General features: G+C 39.3%; 1 protein-coding gene across 3 annotated transcripts in view; it reads left to right on the top strand.

The window, feature by feature from the left end:
- smad2 (SMAD family member 2) overlaps positions 1-13,381 on the top strand; it is a 25,085-nt gene extending 11,704 nt beyond the window's left edge. For 2 of the 3 annotated variants that reach the window (XM_029444285.1, XM_029444284.1), the window contains 8 exons: positions 43-236; positions 574-708; positions 948-1,022; positions 1,276-1,329; positions 1,540-1,752; positions 2,310-2,447; positions 3,178-3,322; positions 5,146-9,144. In XM_029444285.1, the coding sequence (XP_029300145.1) occupies positions 43-236; positions 574-708; positions 948-1,022; positions 1,276-1,329; positions 1,540-1,752; positions 2,310-2,447; positions 3,178-3,322; positions 5,146-5,269 (1,078 nt within the window). In that variant the 3' untranslated portion in view covers positions 5,270-9,144. Of the gene's footprint in view, positions 1-42; positions 237-573; positions 709-947; positions 1,023-1,275; positions 1,330-1,539; positions 1,753-2,309; positions 2,448-3,177; positions 3,323-5,145; positions 9,145-13,339 lie in introns of those variants that run through there. The other variant, XR_003833171.1, reaches the window with a different exon arrangement.
- Positions 13,382-24,522: the final 11,141 nt, after the last annotated feature.

Genomic DNA, 24,522 nt, shown 5'->3' with positions numbered 1-24,522 from the left:
GAAATTATTGAGCTATAAAATATCCTCTCCCAACCATCTCAGGTCACTGGACGGGCGTCTTCAGGTGTCCCATCGTAAGGGCCTGCCCCACGTCATCTACTGCCGCCTGTGGAGATGGCCCGACCTTCACAGTCATCATGAGCTGAGGGCTATCGACTCCTGCCAGTTCGCCTTCAACCTCAAAAAGGATGAAGTGTGTGTCAACCCCTACCATTACCAGAGAGTGGAGACGCCTGGTAATAACGATCCTTGAGTATTGTGTGTTTCTGTGACATAATTTGTACTCTGAGTAGTGCTGGCTGTGATCTTCGAGGTGCCCTTTTTATAAGTCTATAATAGCAACTGAAAAAGTTTGGAGTTTACTTATCAATTATACGTTTGACAATATGTGTACTGGAAACCAGACTAGATGTGTTTTAAGTGTTACATCTTTCTGTGCTTGATTGCATAAGAAGCAGAAATGTTGTTGCATAACCACACTTGCTTAGGAAAAAAGTGCATTTAATTATAAAATGTTGATTTGTATAGCGAATCATATTGGCCTCAGTCAGTGACGCCTCCTTATCTTTCCAGTGCTGCCTCCGGTGTTGGTGCCACGCCACACAGAGATCCTGACGGAGCTTCCACCTCTAGACGACTTTACAAACTCCATCCCCGAAAATACCAACTTCCCTGCCGGCATAGACCCTCCTAACAACTATATACCAGGTCTGTATGCAGGACAGAAAGCAATACTTGTTTTCATTCACTTCTTACCTTAGCTGTCATACAAGACAACTAGATTTGTATCCAATAGAAAGTTGTTCATTAAAGGTAATATTGCCCGTCAGGTGGTTGTTTCTACCGTACTTATCGTACATGCATCACCTTTATGTTGACTTACAAGAGCACACAGAGACTTCAGGCTTAAAATGTGTTCTTATTACTTGTTTGTGTGTTTTCTACAGAGACTCCTCCACCCGGCTACATCAGTGAAGATGGAGAGAACAGCGACCAACAGATGAATCAAAGTATTGAATCAGGTAGACTTGAGTTGTGTGCTAGTGAACATGCTGATGAACAATGCTGATGTTTGTCTCGCACAAACTTTAAAGATCAGAAGGTCTTGACCAACCTAAAATCATACTTTATTTTCTTGTATTTATCATTAGCAGCAGTAAACATAAACACTTCAAATGGTACCAGTATAACTCAACAGCATAATTTACACATCACATGTATTATTATCATTTTAAAAAAGGTGTTATATGATGCATCTTAATTTATTTCTCCCAGGTTCACCAGCAGAACTGTCACCCGACGCCCTGTCACCTGTCAATCATGGCCTGGGTAAGACTGCTCTTTATGGTTATCGTTTAACTTCATTTTATTGCAACTCAATATGTAGAAAGTTAATTAATGTGTGAGAAATTGTTTAATTTAATGTAATTTTGAAAATGGACCAATATCTTAAAATTGTGTCCACAAATGAAGGCTTAGAAAAGAGAAATACAGAAACAGTTGATGGGCAAAATGTCACCCTCCTTGATTTCTTTTCAGACCTTCAGCCAGTTACCTACAGTGAACCAGCTTTCTGGTGCTCGATAGCCTACTATGAGCTAAACCAGCGGGTCGGAGAGACGTTCCACGCCTCGCAGCCGTCTCTGACAGTAGATGGCTTCACCGACCCCTCCAACTCTGAACGCTTCTGTCTAGGGCTTCTCAGCAATGTCAACAGGAACGCAACTGTTGAAATGACAAGGAGACATATAGGTACAAGCCCATACACTCTTCTACACACAGAGACGGTCATTTATCAGTTATTATCTGTACAAATCAGTACACTGATTTGTTTGAAGAAAGTGTGTACATATATATTTATTTATTATATATATATATATATATATATATATATATATATATATATATATATATATATATATATATATATATATATATATATATATATATATATATATATATATATATATATATATATATATTACATTATATGTATATCTATATATTACATTATATTTATATCTATATATTTATATTTATATCTATATATATATTTATTACATTATATTTATTACACCGAAGGAAACTTTTGGGAGGTTTTTACAATCATTAAAGGTCAAGGCTTTCAAGTCTACAGTAGATAAGAGTTTTTTTAATGCATTTTATTATGAATATACTGCTGAATAAACATATGATGATAGTGATAGAAATGATAAATGATAGTTTCTGATATATTTCTTCATGATTTATGTCTTCCTCCCTTTCTTTTCACCCCTTTTCTATCTTTGCATTTGGCAAACACTATGCAGGTCGTGGTGTAAGGTTGTATTACATCGGAGGGGAGGTGTTCGCAGAGTGCCTCAGCGACAGTGCCATTTTTGTCCAGAGTCCCAACTGCAACCAGCGATACGGCTGGCACCCTGCCACAGTCTGCAAGATACCACCAGGTTTATACACATGCAGTGTTTCTGCCTTTTACTCTTGAGTCAGGTGGATGCTACACAAATGACAAAATCCTTAATTTCTGGTCAAAAATTATTTATTGTCAAAAAGTGGATTGAGCTCTTATTGAAACTTTTACCTGGCAACTTGAGCAGGAACAAGAATCCCTACCCATGATGCAACCTGATATTGATCATGTGAAGCTTGAGGAAGGAGCTCTAATGCCCTCCACAATGTGACAGTTTTTTTCAGACTCTCACCCACACACACTGACTCATCTTTGCCCATGTAACTTTGAACATTTCATTCCTTGCCAAATGAGCAGTGTGAGCAGTATCATTACTGAGGCACAGAATTGTACTGAAAGGAAACAAGGATCTTGTAGACATTCAGGGGTCGGGCTTGTCAGTCTGTTGTAGAATAATCACCCAACATGCAATACACCCCCACATCGCAATGCATCTGCTTGGTGCATTGAAGTTATGTTTACAGAAGTGGCAAAGTAAACTCATACGTTTTTAAAAACGCAGATTGTCGTAAAGACACGCCGAAACACATTCATAAAATTAAAAACATACCAGACTTTGTCAGGGGTTTTAAAGTATTTCCATTGTTGTCCCCGGTGTTTCCGCAGTCCAACATTCTATAGATGGAGAAAGGAGCTGAACGAGAGCCCTCTCTGACAGTGATGACCAGCACATGCTTTTAACTTTATTTTTTTCTTTATTTTTTCAGGCTGTAATCTGAAGATTTTTAACAACCAGGAGTTTGCTGCACTGCTGGCTCAGTCAGTCAATCAGGGGTTTGAGGCAGTCTACCAACTAACCAGGATGTGCACCATCAGAATGAGCTTCGTCAAGGGCTGGGGAGCAGAGTACAGGTATGTTACGCATCCACTATGAATGGAAGGTTGTAGGTGTCTGGTCAGACCGGAAAGTGGCACAGTGAAATCGATTTGAGTCCTCGTGAAAGAGGTCATGCTGGAAGCTTGCTGACATAAAGACTAGTAGCAGGCTATGCAGTGGTGACTGTTGGCTGTTGTTATAAACAATTGGCGTGTGTGTGTGTGTGTGTGTGTGTGGTAGCATCTTTGAGCAAAGGGCACAACTGCTTTCAAAAATAAATGAGTTATATTACAATAATCTGCGTCAATAGTTTTACTGTTAACAATCTTCAAAAAGTGATGATAGACTCGAGATCTAAATCCAGCTGAACCCTCAGACTTTGGCACGAGTCTAAAACAGATTTTACTCACATTTTGAGTCACCACTTCATGTGCACAGATATGACATGATAAAACCTTACAACATTTTATTTAGCAAATAGGACAAATGTATGGGACTTCTGTGAAGGAGGTAATTAAGTTCAATTGATAACAGGTGTGTCTTTAGATTTAAAAAAATCCTAGGGCGTGTCAATATACATTATGTTAACAAGGTTTGTTTGAGCATGCTATCATCTGCGCTGCATGTGTGCAAATCTCTTTTTGTATTCCTCCTTTTGTTGTAAAATGTCCGAGATAAGAGCGTCTGTGTCATGTGTCTCTGTGGCCCTCCAGCCATCCAGCAAACATCTGTTCTGCTTCTGGCTCTGCTGTGTGTTACACCCTCCCAGGAGCCAGACGGTGTTAGTGGGAGTGTTTTGGCTTGTCCTCACTGGCCGGGGTTAAGTCGCTGTGCAGCCTGTCTGGTTGGCAGGCAGTGTCTCAGTGTAGTCAGCTGTGTTTGATCATCTGGTGAGACCAGGGCAATGCAGTTCAGATTACTTTATTTTTCCATTACATTTGCATGAAATGGAAACGTGGCACACGTCATACATAGCAATAACATACACAACATTTCTGCATCTTAAAAACTGATAGTAATAAAAAGGGCTGAGTGGATTGTTCTTCCACTGGCATGCAAGTCCATCCCACATCACCAAGAGTGCCTGATACTCAGCAGTATTTAGCAATAAATAAATGTACATGCAAACACTTTAAAACATTTATTTATTTATTATTTGTTGTAAATCACTTTAAGAAAAGTGCTCTACTACTATTCACACATTTACCAATACATGTGGTACTACTTGTTCTTCTATTAGGCTACTACTGTTTCTATTAAATACTTAATTTGTATTTATTGTTTCAAATCTGAACGTTATTTCAGCTTATCGAAACATTTTATGCAGCATTCTGTTAATACCTGGGATAAGAATGACTGAATGTGTCTTTGCCTATCACTCACTTGCGTACTATCATCCTACTGCTGCTATTAAGCCTGGACTAATGCATACCCTAAGTACAAATGTGTAGGGCTGCCCCCTCTTAGTTGATTTGTCGACTTATTAGTCGTTTTGGTCTTACTAAACTAAGATTTCTTTAGTTGATTTTATGCTATTTTCATGCTAAATTACTTATTTAAAAGAAATGTATGAACATATCTTTGGCAAAACACCAGATTTAAAGTATCGCTTCAGCATGATTCTTTGTGGAGAAACTCAGAATCTCATTGCACCGATGACCCTGTGTTAACCTGCCTATGACTAATAGTCAACTGAGAATACTAACATGAAATAGGGGAAATTCTGTCATTATCTACAAATGCTACTAGAGTTGTGACACATTCTAATCATTGTACGCCCGTAACATATCACACGCCATAACACTGTGAGCCTCAGCGAGACTTTACTTATCCCTTATGCTGTATTTTATCCCTACAGACGTCAGACAGTGACCAGCACTCCCTGTTGGATTGAGCTGCATCTCAACGGCCCCCTCCAGTGGTTGGATAAGGTGCTGACCCAGATGGGTTCACCATCAGTGCGCTGCTCCAGTATGTCCTAAACGGGGTTCTGCTGCTGCCTGCGCAAAGTCAATCAGACATTTCACAACATTTGACCAGGAAGACCACCATGCAGTCTTAAACTGATTCTCCAACATTACCATTTAGAAAAAAAGGATTACACAATGGACCTGGAGGATGGGAGAATGACGTCGCCAATGGACAATAGTGGAATCTTGACAATGATGTCCCAGTGGGCCTGATCCCCTTTGGCTCTGTTGGATTAACGTAAGGATGACATTCCAGTAATAATGGACCTAATAATTGAAATCACCCTGCAATATCAAAAAGACGAGAGTGATGTCAAAATGGACCAGACTGCATTCATGTTTTTGGTATTTGACTGAGGCTCTGATCCAGAAAGACAAAGCAGGACAGAGTTTTACCGTCCCTGGGTTCGAGCGTGTGACCTTCTTGCTCCAGGGAAGTCTCTCCAACCACTAGTCCATCTTACTGCTTCACTACCTACCTATCAAGATCTCTGTTTACACAAGGTTGACCAACAGTAGTACTGCCACTCCAGGCTCATGTTCAACCAAAGTCAGCTCCAACACCTGGACATTACATTTTGTTTCACGGTTTTTGGTGACCAAACTTCTATTCAAATTTTTAATCTGAGATTTTGACATTTTTGCTTTTCTCCTAATCAGTCCAGTGTTGTCGTGATCACAGACCTGAGTGCGCCGGACTGACGGTCTTCAGCTCTGAAGGTGGTGACACCTGAGAGAGCATGTGGATGTCTATAATAGAATTACATACCCTGTCTTCACATGTTGCACACACATTACACACTGTAACGCATACGTGTGTGTGTGTGTGTGTGTGTGTGTGTGTGTGTGTGTGTGTGTGTGTGTGTGTGTGGTCCCATTCAAACGTGAGTGCAGTGGGGTAGATGTTTGGAGCAGAGCTGAAACGGCTGCTAGTCAGCAGAGATAACTGGAATGAGTAAATTGAGACATTCTCAGCGTGTAGTGCATGTCCCTCCTCTGGTACTAAACACAATTTTTTAACTTGTTTTCACACCGTAACAAAGGCTTACAAAGTTTGCCCCTTATGGTATTTGAGGCCCAACAATTTGCACTGACTCTCTGTTTCCCCCCCCCCCCCCCCTGCACGCTCTCACTCTCTTACATTAACTTTTTACAATTATAGCATCTTTTGCTTATGAAGGTTTGTATTTTGGACTTTGAGATGTGGATTAGGACTCCGTATAAATGCAATTCAAGAATCTAAGCCTCAGTGTCGCCTCCTGCTGTCTAAACGGGAAAGAAAATCTAAACACCCATCACTTATGTTCCACTGCTGTAGACATTGCGCAAGTCTCTCTTGATTATATGCTCGGACTGATGCACGGCTTCCCCATTATTGAAGTTTTATTGAAAGGAAAACAAGTCCTGCAGTGTAGGACTTTAAAAATGGCTTCTATACTGTACTTGCACTGCCCCAAATTATGCACACTTGATATTGCTACAAGAAAGTTGCCTTTTGATGTCAAATACAGCAAGATATGCTTTGAAATGTACAGATAGGAATGTTGAAAAGCCCAATTGACAATTACTAAAGATATCTTCCATATTTTTAAGAATGTTCACTATAAAGAGTTTTTTCCCGTATATTGTCATAATTAGCTTATTAAAGAGAATTTGATTTTAATAAAATGTCTTTCCCCGATCTAAAAGCCAGCTGGTACCTGCATCGATATTTTAGGGTCAAAATCTTAAGTATTTAAGCTTTACGTATTTGACAAGCTAGTTATACTGCACAGCTATTATTTTCTTGACACATTCTTTAAATACATTGTATTTTCATGTATTTTTTATATATGAATATATTTAAAATCTTCAAAGCTTTCTTCCCTTTTATTAGAATTCAATATTTTTTTAGAATATGCCCTCAGTTTGAAATGATCACAGCTTGATGATGATTTATGAAGTATGTAGCATAGGATATAAAATTTCACTGAATTTCCCACAGTTCAAATGTTGTGACTGAGAGGCCAAGTCATCATAATTACATCCTCCTTTTCTTCAAAACCTGAGTTGGCTGCTAAAATGGTAAAAGTGATTTGTGAATTTTGGAATCTATCGGCTGTTATAACTGGTGAATAAGTTAATTTCTGGACTTTACTCTTACACATTTTTCAGCTCTATGGGTGTGACTCAAATTATGATAGTGCTGTCCCAAAGACTGAATGCATGTATTTAAAGTGTGTCCTGTACAAACAAATCAATACCTTGTTTAAAAACATACAAACTAAATTAAATCTTGACTTTTTGGACATATTAGGACTTAAATCCAGCAGCTGGGCAATGCAGTATTACTTTCCATTATCAAAGCTCTGACTGTGGAAAGGGAATTTGTTGAACTGTGTCTTGCTTTAGCAACATGGGACATTACAGTACACAGTGTGAAAGCTGCTGCAAATGACTCCTTATGTATGGGTGTACAGTGTTAAGTTACTGTGAGCGGGTTTACATGCACACGTGTTATTATGATATATCCCATTCAAGGCCTCTTTACTCGAAGTGAATTCCTCACATGTATACCAACACATTAGCAGAATGTTGGCACGGAAAATGGGATGTGTAAATTGGACTGGGGCGTATACTTGCCTCACAGTCTTGGTGCATACTGTCACATTCCAGAAAGCTTGTTGGACTGAAAGAAACCTGACAGTGGTCTTAACTTGATGCACAGTATTGCTGGTGTGCATGTAAACACATTCACATGTTCTATTTGATTACTTACTACTGCAACATGTAAGGGGAATGTTGACGTATAATGGCTGAGATAAGAAGTCCAGAAATCCTGGTGTTTATCATGCATATTGTCAGCATCCTGCACAGATTTAATGATTCAAGTTTCCGTTAATACACACTTGATAGAAGACATCCACTCCTACAGGGTGACGTAATTTAGCACTTGGCCCAAACTGAAAGATCATCAATTTTGAAAGATCCTGCAGGACAACCTGTTTTCTTATGTTGGTCTGACCCCGGCAAATTATGAACTTTGCTTTTTTTTTTTAGGAAAACCATTTTCTTCAATTTTTTTTATAGTTCTCACTTGTAGCCAAACTGAGACCAGCCACATGCAGTGATATTTCTTTCTGTATGTATATCTATCTGTCCTATCCTGTCTTTTGCTGGTCTGTCTTTTAATTTTTTCATTTATTATGAAAATAGTTGACTGGAAGTTGGTACACATGAAATAAAAATACGGTGTTACCTTTTTAGTTGTATCATTGCTCACCCACATGTTTGTTCTATGCAGTGACATCAAATACTTTGGACTGTGTACTCCAACACATTCCTCCGTAATGTGTATTTTCTGATTGCTAGACATGCCGTTTTATGCATATTGCCAGGGTCCAGCAAAAGCCTTTATCAACTTTTTATTTTATTTAAAGAGTGCCACCCAACAGTGCACCCTTGATCACTTCCTGAGATTTCTGTTTTGGAGATGGAAGATGAGACCAAATGAGGTTTCATGCAAACTACATCCAAACATTTTGAGGAACCACATTCCTATTTACAGATTACATATTGTATTTGTTTTTCTTATTGTGATGACAATTGTATATCCCCAAACAAGCCTCTTTCTGATGAATTTCATAAAGAGAATGTGGCTTTTTGGAGAAAGTGAAGTTTCTACATGTCACTGGTGATGTTATTGTGTAATTGTACTTTTATTTGACCATACATGCTGTTCCCTTTTCTTGCTATCAACGGAGCATATTCCATTAGACAACATGCAGTTAGGATTTCTGTCTTCTTTAAACACTGATGACGATCTTCAAAGGCTTTCCAACTAATCTTCATATACAGACAACTTCTTACAGTGTACACTAATAAAGCTGTTTTAATTCAACTGAAAAGTGTGTCCTGTGTTGCATGTCTGAAGAGGTATAATGTGATAACTCAAAGCACAGCTCATAGGTGAACTAGGCACAGGTTGATGTGACAGGGCGATATAATGTGTTATGACACTGTGTACAACCTATGCAACTATCATTGCAGCATTTGGGAAGTAAGCAAATCTTTGATAAAACATCCTTTTATACTTTGATTTGGTTTATCATGAATCAAAGACACTCATTACAAGCAGTGGAAGAAGCATTCAGATCCTTTACTTGAGTAAAAGTACTAAAACCACACTGAAAATACTTATGTAAGTGAAAGTCCTGCATTAGGAATATTACCTAAGTCCATAAGTGTTATCATTAAGAGCAGTATCAAAAGTAAAAGTACTCATAATGCTGAAAAATTAACCCTGCAATTGTTTTTCTATTATATGTTGTTGATTATTGCTAATGCATTCATGTGTAATTAGCATGTTTCTGTTTGAGGTTGAGCTAATTTCACCTATTTTATATGCTGTTGGCTAATTGTATATATTTCACGTAGTCCTACAATACACACGATGAACTTAAAAGACATGATGCATTGTTATCATGTTTTATACGTTTATCATGTGTTTTGAACGTACACTCTTAGTCTTCAAAGTAGCGAGTGACTAAAGCTGTCAGAAATGTAGTGAAGTAAAAAGTACAATGTTTCTGTCTGAGCTGTAGGCTAGGCACTTAAGCACAATACTAAAAAAAAGCACTTAGTTACATCACACCACTGACACAAGACCATTGCAGGTACATCTGGAAATTGCCTTCCTTGTTAACATGGAACATATTTCTTGATCTTTTTTCTCAAGGGACAATGCACTCATGTAGAATTGGCTCCTGTCTTTTTCTGTAAGTGAATTCACATTTTCTCCCCACTGAAGCAGATGAAATAAAAACAAAACAAAAACAAAACAAACATTTAACTTTAAGATATAACTCATTTTCTCAATATATCCTAATTTAAATGTGTCTCACTGAATGTTTTGCAGTTTGTTTACTTTTGTCATATCGACCAATAGCTGCTGGTAGAGGGCGGGGCTTATCAATTAATTGGTAAACAGGAACCAGGTGTGTAAGAAGATTGTGATGGCAATTTTCGCGGGCATTTGGATTGAGCTAACGGGAAGCCCTTGCTAGAACATGGACTGTCTACCTTCATCATTTGAGGTAAGCCCAAAACAAGAAACGACAAAAAATGACATTAAAAAAGTTACTTACATTACTTTACTAGAGAATACATTATAGCCCACTCTTAATAGCTTCATACACGAAGCTATCTGTATTATCCACTTGACCTTAGTAGCCCCAGTTTGGGCCTCTCATATATAATAAGTTAGCATGCGTACATGTAAGGCACAAACTGAGGCTCGCACTTAGATGTCCTCATTAATTTTGCACACAGTAAATGGACTTATCTAGGCTTCATTTACAATGTTGTTATAAACACATAAGGAAAAAGTAAATTGTATTATCAGTCTTATAAATGTATTTCAGCTTGCCTTGTTTTTGGTGTAGAGATGCATAAATACATTGTACACTAAAATATGTCTGTGCCTTCCTGTATTGGATTGTACGAAGAGACCATTTAGGAATTATTACTATTACTTGTCTTAATTTAATTGTATACCAGAAAGTAATATCCGAGACATACAATTAAATGCAATATATATATATATATATATATATATATATATATATATATATATATATATATATATATATATATATATATATATATATATATATATTATATCCCTGTAACAACAGGATAACCACAAGTGGCAGTTGTCGCAGTATGAGTGTAGATTGTATTAGTGGTGCTATATGTAATACACTTAAACCGCCGGTAGAGGGAGGTAGACGCACATTAATGAAAGACCTCTGAGTGAGAAGTTTTGTATTCCTCAAGTTGAACCTGTCTCTATTGTTTGTCAGTGTTTTCTCTCTACAGTGATTGTTATCCTGTTCTGTTGAATGTGATACATTATATTTCAAGAGATTTATATCTCTTTTTGCATCAAGATCCTTTTGAAGCGGACACATTTGAAACATCATAACCTGCATTAAGAAAGTCTGTTCACTAGGGTTTGTTGGTCACAACTTAAACCAATTAGGTTTTCAAAGTTCCTTTTTTGGTAAGAAAAAAACCAGATTCAGCAAAGATAAACAATGTGGGGTCTGATAAATCCAATCTTGCTTTAATTTCACCTCTAAGACTCACAATCATGTTTCCATGTTCCCTCTATACACACACACACACACACACACACACACACACACACACACACACACACACACACAGATGCATATACGCATAGACATCGAATCACAACCCTGAAACAGTAATTGATAAATAACAAATAGATAAAATGTTAATTTCTCCCTCTGAATTATTTAGATTTGTTTACTGTCAGTGAGTGAAACCTCTGCCCATCCCTTCAGTGCGCAGTGCAGCAGTCTACTTAGCGAAATGACGGCCTTACAGTTAAACATCTCAGAGACATTAAAACACATTAAAAGCCACTGCAGTTAAAAGGTTTGGTGGACTGGTAGTGAGCAGTCTTTGAGAGTGAAGAGTCTGTGTCTGCGTGTGTATGGCCGTTTACTTTGTTTATCAGGAAGAAAAACGTTAGTTGACTTTATTGTGATGTAAATGCACCTAATTTATCAAAATGGCAAATTTTCATCTGCAGCCCCCGGATCGATTGATTTCTGCATCTGTTTAGTTATTATTGTACTCAGTCCTCTGGGCATGCTCCTGCAGTTAGCCTACATATTTTAGTGTTTTTTGTTTGCCCATGTACGTATACTTGGCACCTATATACTGGGTCTCCCCTTTTGCATCTGTGCTAGTGCACTATTGCGATATGTGTGCAAAGTGTGTTTTTCCCTGCCAGAGTGAGTACTCTTTCTAAGTGACCCGCTTGTGCTCCATTACCAGAGCATCATTAAGCTGCTGTTGTTGATGCTCGCCCTCCTTCCTTATGGTTTGGCCTTGGATCTCATCCCCTCCCCTGAGCCCTATTACAGTACAGAGCAGTAAGCATTTCCCAAACAAATTAATACTATATCCTGAGTGTACCTAAACTTTCTGGAAGTGTAATATAGACTGGTAATGGTGGCAGTCATTTTTATCTCTTGTGGTTGCAGAACGGATTTCAGTTTATGTTTATGTTTCTGAATGGTTTATAGACACACGCACGTTAATTCCTGTGACCGTGGCGTCTGCTTTATGGGCTGGATATCGATCCGACATGCTGTAACCATGCTGTCTCATGCAGTGGCCGCAAATGCAAAATACTTTTTACTAATTATGAGAGTAATTCAGCTTGGTAAATTACAGTCCGCAGTATACTGTACATATTGCAAAAGTGAGCGTACACTAGCCTATTAGTCTGCAGTGTAGACTCTATAGTGTCTTATGGATTTCATACGAACATGAGCAACCTCATGGTCCAGGAGAGAGATCGCAGGTTAGAATTTCTTTGCTGGTAAGCATCTGCTCCTAAAGAAGAGAATATTTATGTCAATATCATATCACATTAAGAGAAGAACAGATTGTAATAATGGGCTTTCATTGGCCTCTGTGTTCATTTTTTTTAACAGTATAGTTGATCTGCATTATACATTCAAACATAATTTTGCACACAATTCTTTTCCAGTTTTTGGCCAGTTTTTCTCCACTTTACTTAAACTGTACCGCTCATCTTAAAGCACACATTTTACTAAAGACATATCATTAAATGATGTGCTTAATTTGTAATGTGTTGGTGTCTATTATCTAGTACTATTCATCGCTCTATCTGTCTTTATGTTTATGTCTATATCTCTATGGTAAAAATCCTACCTGTCACACACAGAGGAGGATTTTTAAAAACACATTCAACTCTCCCTGTCTGCCATCTTCGATTCCTGGTGACATAGCAATGTAGGTCTTGACATACGACCTGAGCGCTGACCCCAGACTGTCATCCATCATTAATATGACTTTTGTTTCTGACGTTGTTTTTGTGCCATCCTGGGATCAGGTTCCTCCCAGGGTTCCTTACATTTCACCTGCCTGACCCCTAGATTCTGAACCTTAGACACGATGCGTGCGTGTGTTCTCTTCTCTGTTGGTGTATTTCTTTCTTGGACAAACTCTCTTTACTTCTTGACTTTAGGTCTTAGAAAGGTGTGTGTGTGTGTGTGTGTGTGTGTGTGTGTGTGTGTGTGTGTGTGTGTGTGTGTGTGTGTGTGTGTGTGTGTGTGTGTGTGTGTGTGTGTGTGTGTGTGTGTGTGTGTGTGTGTGTGTGTGTGTGTGTGTGTTTGGTGGCCATAGGACCTGAAGAAAGGTAATCATGTATAAGTTATGTCAACTAATTAAGACTGGTCCCTAACCTATGGCTGACCCTGAGGAAATAACAATGCACCATCTAAAAGCTTTTGTAGCTGTATACCTGTGGCCTCTTGGCCACACTAGAGTGTTGGATGTCCTGTGTGTGTGCTATGGCTGGCTGGTAGTGCAGGGCTACCATGATCTGGTAACTGGAGCACAAGAGGAGGAGAAACGAGAGAGCAAAGAGAAAAGGACAGCAAGAGAGTGAAGGAGAAAAGAGAAGGGGTGAAAGAAAGAAAGTACCTCTTCAGTGAAAGAAAGTAGAGAGTAAGAAGCCTAGCCCATGTAATTAGGCCTAAATGAGTTTTCCACTGACTCAGTGGGTCGTGGCAATGCAGCGCTGGGACAAAGATAGACTGGAGGTCAGGGAGTCATGGAGTCAGGAGACGGGGCATGCTGTAAGGGATGCTGGAACTGTAGGTCTTTTCTGGTCAAACTTTTTCAGGGGAGATCTATAATACCAGTTTTATTACTGTTGTTGCTTTAGAGCTGAACATGGAAACATTTTATGGGAATGCAACATCCACCTTACCGGCGCCATTATGTGGAGCTGTATTAGAGAGAAGTGTCCCATAGTTATTTTAATTGGAGGCCCTGCACTTGTTACCTTTCACACTGCCATGGCTCACTGGAACAATTCATAGAATGGAGCCATCGTTCATGTTATAAGTAACACCTGTGCTTTTCCTATGATAAATCTCTGCTGTGAAAAAGATCTATTCGAACCACTATGAGAACAGGAGAAAAAAAAATCTGATCTGTGAAAATTCTCAGTATACAAGTGCAACAGATGTTGTGTTGTGCTCCAGTGGGGGGCACTCCTAAAACACACTGTCCATCTGTTTGGTGACTCTGTAAAATAACAACTATAGTGAAGCACCTTGAATTAACAGAATGTTGTCAGGCTGGGTTTTGCCTGGTGAAACTGAATCATGTGGTGTGACACAAATCAGGCGGGACAGGAAAAAAGCATGGGCCAGATTACAAGCATAAACTGTGGAAGCTAACAACAGCATTCCACAAGTTGAAAATGTATACCGATTTATATAATACACTGGCATTAATATGCTGATAAAAAGCCTCCACTCTTCTGCGAAGGCTTTCCACAAGATTTTGAACTCTGGCTGAAGGGATTTACTCCCAGACACAATAGCATTATTAAAGTCGGGCAGTAATGCTGGCTGATCAGGCCTGGTGTGAGGTCTGTGTTCCAGTTGATACAGAAGTGTTAGATTTGGCTGAAGTCAGGGCAAGTTATTGAACATTAAACTTGGATTGTTTTCATTTCTACTATGTTTTATCTGTTGGTAATCTATGAAATGCCAAATATTTCATCCAACTCACAATATCTGTATGATGTGCATCTGCACTGTGTTCTTGTAAGAATTTCCCCTCCCATGTGTGATGGCAATGCAAAGTACCCACAGTGGGAATAATGGGGCTTTTTTAAAGTGCAATAAAGTTTGTCCAACAATACCAAAGAGTATTGACATACTATTAGGTTTTATTTGGTGTCATTTCATTATTTCACAACTCAGCTCCAGCCAGCCAAATCTATTTGTAAACTGACATATTTAAATTTTAAATATTTAAATTGTCAAAAAGTGCAAACCTATCTTCTTAATTTGAGTCTCTCTTTCTCTCATTAACAACTCATTTGATAAACATACTATTGTGCTTGGTAGGTAAAAACACATAAGTACCATGTAACAGTGCTGATTGCTTGCTGCTATTTTGATTGGGAAAGACCTTTGGTTTGTTTTCAAAATGCACAGCGTCATGCTCAAAACAAGCCTGTTTGTCCCTAATGGCATATCATGCTCCTGAGACTCATCGTAAAATGTTAAAGGACCATACTCAATGGCTTAGGCCTGGAGGTGTCACTGTTAAAGCCGTTATGTAAACCACAACTATTCCACTTCAGTACCATTCAGCTGGTGTACAGTGACAGTCCCAAATGGATGAATCCAAAACAGTAAAGCCCCTGACTAACCAACTATCCTCAAACCTGTGACGCTAAAAGCCAAATTGTTTGTCAATCAATTTGCCACGAATCAATTCACAAAGTGGTGTGCAAACACGTTTTTTATTCTTATTGGTCACCTGTGAGCTCTACATTAACAACCAACACAGGCAATTATGATCAACCAGGAGCAGGAAGTGTGTTTGTGGTTGAAATGACATCACCGCAACCCATTAGTGACCTGCTCTCAGGTTGGGTTCAAAAAGTCACTGGATAACAGCAGGGGTTGTTAGGGAATGGGGCCATATAGTTGGTTGTACAGTAGAAACTTTGTATTTACTGTCAGATCACTATGTAGAAAAATCAGGAAGAGCTGGAAATACTTATTATTCTTCAAAATATTGATTTATTTATTTTTTCATAGTTTCCACTCTAATCACACATAACACATTTTCTGTGGTAGCAGGAAAAGCACACGTGAAACTAATAACAAGTGATGGCTCTTTTTCATTGAAGTGTCCCAGTAAACCATGCTAAGGATCCAGCAAGCATAGCAGCAGGGCTGTGGAACAGGAACCTAAATATAATGCAGGCATCTTTAATGTTGTTTATTACTCCTGTGCTTTTCCTGCGATAAAATGTCTGCTGTAAAAATAGGTGTATAGCACTAGACCTAACTAATTAAGTGTAGTAATACTCTTAATGGTCATGATATGCTTTACTTGTTGCAGTAATTTCCTCAAGGCCAAAAGCCCTAGATCAGCAAAGCGGCACGTTAGAACCCCCTCCTTTATTATTGCTTAATGATTATGAATGTGTTTTCTTTTTTTGTTGTTGCCATGATAGTGGTGTGGCTCTAGGGGTGGCAATGCTGTTCCGTCTTGCAAATTCATGTGTGTACAATTTTCTAGGACTAAATAACAGTAAAACCTTTCCGATCAATTTATAGCAATATTTGCATTATTCTTTGAAAAATTGTTACAATATTTAAGACTGATTACTTTATTACACATTATTAATTTTAGGTTTTATTAAAAGAGGCAGAAAAAAGATATTGGTTGTATAAAATAATAGGAACACCACTGAATCTACATTAGATTTAAGTTGAAGATATTCATGGTATGTAATGTAATCATAAGTCAAGTCAAGATTGTGAAACTGCAGATGCATTGCAGCAATTGTAGAATCATCAAATAGTCAAATCGTCAAGTGTCTTGACTGCATCTCAATCAGTTACTTCACTCTTTTATGTAGAGTAGTTTCCTTTTCAACCTTTTACACAAATCCCGCTCCCTGAGTTACAAAAGAGAAGGTGAGGATTTGAGTTTATACAACTATTTTTCTGATTTCTGATTGCAAAGCTATTCACACGTACATGTGTGTATCACTTGTCTGATCTTGTCCATATGTGCATTATGCTGTCTTTTTCATTTCCCTATTATCCCTCCCCTCATTCCCCCTACATGTGCTACATGGCAGGGTGTGTGTGGGGTTATGAAAACAGTTAGGCTTAATAATTGATGTTCTGCATTTCAATCAATTTTACCACAGTGTTAGGCTAATTAAGGTTAGCTCCGTCCTCCCAGGGGCTGTGTGTGTGTGTGTGTGTGAGTGTGTGAGAGTGTGTGAAAGAGAGAATGTGTGAGAGAGAGGTTATGTGTGTTTTTCCTGTTCCTGGGGGCTCCACGCTCCATTTTATATCTGAGAATACATGGGAATTCTCTATTTCAGGAATAAGAGATGAGAGATAGAGGTTTTCTCTCTCTCTCTCTCTCTCTCTCTCTCTCTCTCTCTCTCTCTCTCTCTCTCTCTCTCTCTCTCTCTCTCTCTCTCTCTCTCTCTCCCTGCCCTCCCTCTCTCCCTCTCTCCCCAGGCAGGATCCTAAATGCAATTAACACAGCCGCTTTACTGCCTGCTAATTATTAACACACGCTCACATGCACACACCCATCACACACACGCATACAGTACACATACAGAGAGCGGAAATTATTATTTTATGCTGGACTAATTTAAACTTCATTGACGATTGTTTTAATTAATTAAATAAGAAAAGTACACACTTTAAAAAACGCCAGGCTGCGAGACGGGCACTGCAGGCATTTGCATATGAGGGTAATAATTATCCTGTGTGTGTTTGTGTGTGAGTGTGTGTGTGTGTGTGTGTATGTGCGTGTGTGTGAGCTCACCTGCAACATTGTGGTGTTTGTATCTGTCTGTGCACATAGTTCACCCAGCCATACAACCTTAAGGTGTGTATAAGTGTGAGTCTGTGTGTGTTAATGAGTCTTTAAACCCTCTCTGCCAGTATTTAACATTAACAGGAATAACTAAAGAGTTCAATTAAGATGCAGAGACTGCTTTATGTTCAGCAAATTTGTTTCTATGATTAAATAGTCACGGGTGGGCCATGCTTACCAGAGAAGGCTGGACCTCTCCTACTGTACATCAGTTTAATTTGTTTCTGCATCAGTGATAAATCTGGTAAATGCAAAATACAAATAGTTACATCCACATTCTGTATAGAAGTGCTAGTTAACCTCCACACAGACTGGTTGCTTCTACTCTTGGCTACTTTACACTGCTTTGGATTTATTCATCAAATCACATGGTTTTGACAGAGGTCAACTCCTTGGTATGTCTGAAAATTATTTTTAGATAATTGATGTGCTTTGTTGATTCAATATCTATTTAGTAAAATAAAGATTTTATATTAAATTTTTCTTTCTATTTTAGACAGAGGGCACACTTTGCCTATAGGTAGTGTGCAAACATGTGACAAAACTGTGTGACGTATGCGTGCGACGCCATGTTGGTTGGAAAACAAATCAACAATGGCGTCTAAAGCGAACAACAACAATACAACTCCGACTTCTTCAAAGTATTCTGACTCTCTGGAGACTTTTTCAAAGAAAAAGTCCAAATTTTTCAAAGAAAAAGTCCAAATTTTTCAAAGAAAAAGTCCAAATTTGCGGTCAGATAAAGCCGTCGGATTGTATTGAGGATTTAGGATTCATTACCACCGATTGAATATCCAGATATTGTGAACTACCTTGTGCTACAAACATCGTGGGCAACCAACGCACTAATGAAGGCATACAAGAGCTTAGATGCTTATAATTTCTTTGTTTCTGGCTGGGTTGGTAGTCTTCTTACCAAACCAGTGAAAGATGACAGGGTGCTCGTCCATGCCCGTGTAAATCACTCTCAAAGAGCTCGAGATACACCGCTCAAGCCGTGGTTTGTGAGTGAGAAGAGCGGCGATGTTATCCTCGCACACTGTGATTGTATAGCTGGATTAAGCGAAGCATGTTCTCACATTGGTGCTTTGCTTTTCGCAAGTGAAGTAGTCTCAAGAATAAGCCAAACAAAAACATTCACAGAAGAAAAGAGCAAATGGCTGCTATCATAAAGCTTTGCCGCTTCTCCTAGTGATGAGAAGTAAGGTCTTACAGTGTTCGGGTATATCATAAGCACAAATGTTTAACGTAAACATTGAAAACATAGCTTTAGCATGAGCTCTTACCAGATATAAAGTGGACGCCACACACACACACATGGGTGAATTGTGCTTTTTCTTCTGTTAAATCCTCACGAGTTATGTTGCTAAACCACAGCTTACGGCGTTCGGTAGACAGCAATTCATCCCTCTTTTGTGGATCGTTGTTTGTGATGATTTTAGGAAATCTAAAGAACCGTTTCTCTGGGTCACGAGTAGCGTATGACCACAATTATACACTGCGCACACGATTGGCATTTTCTTTCAATCTTAGACGTTTAAATAGAAAGAAAATTACGAAGCGTTGCAGCAACTCACACGTGAACGGGCCCCTTGGTTGTGTATTCCAACCAACAAGACTGACTTCCGGGTTGGGAAATAAGCGTGATGTCACATGCACACGATCTATAACTTGAGTATCAGATAATGTTGTTCAGCAGTGCTCTGATAGGCCTTATTCACAGATATTTTGACACACAGTAGGAAAAGAATGGTTGTAAATATTAAACCTGATGATGGCTCAACATCATTTAGCTGCTTAAATTTTAGGATCCTGATACTCAGCATGCTGGTTCACTGTCACACAGTCATGGCTTTCTGGGGCACTGGGTCATTGTTAATGTTATTAGTAACACCTCTGCTTTTCCTGCTATGACAAGATATCTTCTGTGAGAAAGGTCTTTGTGTAGAAAAAGCACAGGTGTTATTGATAACATTCAAAACGACTGCAATCGATATAGGTGAGCCTGTCCCAAGGTCCTGACTGCTGGTGGTGCGCATGCTGGCTCACTGTCATACCTTCCTGGGACTCTTGATGGAACTGAGCCATCATTAACAAAGTTAGTTTCACCTGTGCTTCAAATATCTGCTGTGAAAAAGGCCAATCGGTCCGGTATGGAAACATTGATTTTTGAATCATGCAGATCATGACCACCTGTGTGAGTTTGTATATACTGTATGTCTCTTGTTCTGCCCTGTGATGTTTACAATGCCCAGCTACCACCCACAAGTTAAAAAGTTGCAGTAACGAAATAATACATGTTGGAAATGTTGGAGCCCATGTTTCCCACTAACTGCTCATCAGTCCAAAAGTAAAATCAGTACAGTGTTCATCAAATGTTAAATAATTGTTAAATATTAGCAAGTAAAACAACTTGCATTTATGATGTTGGATTAGGTTTGGCAACCAAGTTATATCAAGCTTTGCAGCTTAACTATACTACCTATATAAACCATATTAACTATATAAACACTATACATTACATTACATTACAGTATATGTGCACTTTAAATAAAAGACCTTTTTCCCCAAAATGATTTTGTATAAGGTAAATCTCCCATTGACTGTTATTCTCTTTGCATACTGTGCTTACGACACTGTCTGCTTGCAAAGTTAGAGTTGAACCTCTTTCCTTTGATTCTCTTCCTTTTCCTAGACGCCCTTTGATTGCACATCGTTCTGGACAACAGTGTTAGTAACTACAATGCAAGTGAATTAGAAGACATGAAGAAACACTGAACAAAGAGACATACTCAGAGGTAAGAAGAAATGTACGATGATTAGGTGTGTGCTTTGAAGAATTGATCTAGTGCAGTTCTTGTGTTTGAAGAGTGCACGTAACCCATGTGTGGCCTCAAGTAACTGGACACCAGGTGTGTATGTTTAATAATGGCAAACGAATAGGGGAAAAAAGGAGAACCAAACAAAAGAGACAGAAAGACTATAATACAATTAAAAGATGAAAGAGAGCGAATACACATTGTGTGTGCTTGCATGTGGTGGACTCAGGTGTTAAAGTACACTCCCATTACACTCCAGACACAAGACTGGAGATACAAAGCCACCGTCCTTCTACCTCCTGACCTCCCCTCTTATGCCCATCTCATTTCACGCTCCTCCATTAACTCTTTTTTAATCCCCTTTTGCAGTCCACCTATTCTATTCTATATATTATTCACTTCAAGATAAATTGTGCAGTAACACAGTAGTTTAGCTGAATTTACTCACAAGTTTGGTACTTTTTAATTTCCAAACTCCTTTTGTAGTTGCTGTACAACATACAACAAAATGTCACAGTCCATCTACAGGAATAAGGAAACAGTGACAGTGCTTTACAATAGGATGAGATTTTCCCCCATACATTCCATCCTATTGTAAAGCACTGTTTTCTTATTCCTATAGATCAGGGGTCGGGAACCTATGGCTCTTTCGATGACGCATTATGGCTCGCAGACAATTTTGAGCTGACATTTTTTAACATGTTTAACAAGTAATAAATAATTATACTGTGTCATTTTAAAGTAAAACATTTAGCAGCGGATTTTGTTTTAGTTATCCCCTCTCCTTTCCTCCACTCTGTCTCTGACTGTAACTGTGTGCGCACGTGTGTGTGTGTGTGTGGGGGGGGGAGCCCTGCCCTGCCCCGCGAAACAGCTGAGGAGAAACTGCGCAAACCAAGCAGTCCAGGGGTGTCAAACTCAATCACAGAGAGGGCTAAAATGAAGGCATCGTTTAATTGCCAAAACCGGCGGGCCAGTTATAAGTTAAATTATATTTTCTCGCGGGCCGGATATAATTGTGGGCTTGAGTTTGACACCAGTGCAGTAGACACAGAAACATGCACATAAATTAGATAAATAACATAAACATGGACAACATCAACAAGAGCACCTGTTCAATGTGAAAAGTGAGTTGTGAATATTAAATAAATAAAAATCAGAGGGGGGCGCAGGGGTTCCGTTGAGGGGGGGGGGTCACAGACAATGGTAGGGGAAACACTGATACGTGATATACTTAAAACTCAATTTTATTAAATATATGGCTCTCAAGGAAATACATTTAAAAATATTTGGCTTTTATGGCTCTTCCAGCCAAAAAGGTTCCCGACCTCTGCTAGTAGATGGACTGGGACATTTTGTTGTATGTCCACTGCAGCTACAAAGGAGTTTGGTGTCAGAAAAAAATGCCGACATTTAAATCTCACAGTCTCAGTTTTCACAAATTCTCTACAGCAGGGGTCACTAACTGGCGGACCGCGGTCCGAGTCCGGACCCAGACGCCGACCTATCCGGACCCGGACCTATAATTAATAAATTATTGAGGGATTTTAAATTTTGACTGGGCGCTTCTATTTTAACCGGCGCAGCTTTTCTTGTATTTATGGCACTGGTTTAGCGGTTCAGGACACTCACAGACCAATTACATGTGAGTTAAGCCATCCCAATCAAATCTGTGCATTCCAGGCGGCAAACATTGCGACTCTGAATACAGACAGATAAGAGGCGAGTGACAGACGGAAAGACGAGTTAGCGATACAGGGAGAGAATAATAACTACTCATGGCGCTCTCCAAGAAGAGAAAAGTCAACAGAGCTTTCAACCCAGAATGGACTCATTCATGTTCATCCTTCCCACTGGGAGCACAACACCAGCGTCTCATATGCTCAGAGACCGTGGTGCTCATTAACAGTGGGGATGTGAAAAGCACAACGTTTGATTTGTGACAATAAAGCAAATAGGCCATCTGTCATCATCATCAGCCACAGAGAACAGTTTAACCCAGGATGAGCTAGCCTGGGTTAAACTGTTCAATTGTTAAGATGTGTTGAGACTGATTTATTCTAACATTGGTTGTGAGTTAAATCAAGATGTGAAACAGTTAAAGAAAAAGGGAAACTCAAGCTGCTGCTACACTTTATTAAATTTTTTCTAAAATTAAGCACTTTATTATAAGATGCACAATCTTTCAAAATAATATTTTTAATTTTAAATGCAGCCCGAGAAGAACATTATACATATCTACAGTATTATATATATCTGTATTTGACGTATTTAGATTTGACGTTGATACAGCTACTTCAAATATCAGTGTTTCCCCTACCATTGTCTTGGCAGGGCGCAGCGCCCCGCCAACGGAGCCCAGCGCCCTGCCTAAAATTCAAGGTGTTTTTTCTGTTTTTCTCAAATAAAATAAATATATATAATTTTTTTTATTAACAACTCACTTTTCACATTGACAGGTGTTCTTTTATTAAATAAACTAAACGCTTATGCTATTGATCAAATTTATGTGCACGTTTGAGTTTGTACTGTCTACTTTGCGCATTCACATTCTCTCCTTCGCTCCGTTTGCGAAGGGCGGGGCTTCGCAGCTGACAACACACACACACACACACACACACACACGTGCGCACACACCTACAGAGCGGAAGAAAGGAGAGGGGAGAACTAAATAGAAATCCCCCCCCCGTCGACGGTGAGCGCCCCTCACTACACTGAATATATATTACACTAATTCATAACGCAAGTTAGACATTATAATGCTCCGGACCTTTGCTCGCGGACAATTTCTCTAACTGGACCTCTTAGAAATTCAGTTGAATACCCCTGATCTACAGGATGTGATAGATACTTCATAAGATGAATTTGATGTGACAGCTGCCATGTTTTTCCAATATATAAATAAGAAGCACAGACCAATGAAAGACCAAACACCTAGCACATTCATCCACTTGATGAAGAGTAGGAAGTATTCATGTTCGTCAGAGAGCAGATGAGAGTCATCACATATAACTCACTCCGGAATTTCACAAGATCACAGCCCTCTCCGGGGACTGTTGCGAGGCATTCTGGTAAATGTAAGAAATATGTGTAAACATTTTTTATTTCTGAAGGAAATGTTTCTTTACATTTCCAAGTGTTGAGCATACAAAGCAAACTTCTGTCTTCCTTTTACTGTGTTTATTTCTGTTTCTTGTTTGTCCCTGGTTTTACCATTCCCCTCTTATCATCTCTCCATTTCGCCTTGTCCGTTTTATAAAAACAACTATATTTCCTATTAATTCACCTCTTATTTCCTCATCTTGTCTGTCATTAAACACAGAGGCGCTGCAGCAGGGCAGCAGGAACACACAGGGGCCAGGGGTGGGGGTAAGACCCCGGCCTGGGGGCAGAGAGAGAGAGAGAGAGAGAGAGAGAGAGAGAGAGAGAGAGAGAGAGAGAGAGAGAGAGAGAGAGAGAGAGAGAGAGAGAGAGAGAGAGAGAGAGAGAGAGAGAGAGAGAGAGAGAGAGAGAGAGAGAGAGAGAGAGAGAGAGAGAGAGAGAGAGACCATCTTGTTCCTCTCTTATTCTCCTCTAGCCTGACCACATTTGTGGATGTGTGTGTGTGCTCGACTGAATGCATGAATATGTGAAAGAGAGTCACATATGGGGGAGTATTTGTGCACATGTTTGTGTGTATTTGTATGAATGAATGTGTGTGGTTGTGTGTGTGAATGGAGGCCCCTGGCCAGGCCATACGTTATTGATGCTCCCGCCTCCGGGTACGTCGGGGGAAATGGATGTGTGTGGGAGTGTGCTTGTATATGTCTGTGTGTGTGTGTGTGTGTGTGTACAGGGGGTCACGTTGTGTCGTCAAACGGCGGCTGGTGAAAGATGGCCAGCGCTGATATGATCAGTCATCTGTTGATCAAGATGTACTGCTGCCGCCTTGTCGCAGTTTCTCTCTTTGAAATTCAC

This window comes from Cottoperca gobio, chromosome 12, assembly GCF_900634415.1.
Source record: "Cottoperca gobio chromosome 12, fCotGob3.1, whole genome shotgun sequence".
NCBI lineage: Eukaryota > Metazoa > Chordata > Actinopteri > Perciformes > Bovichtidae > Cottoperca > Cottoperca gobio.
This window is presented reverse-complemented; position numbering and strand designations above follow the sequence as displayed.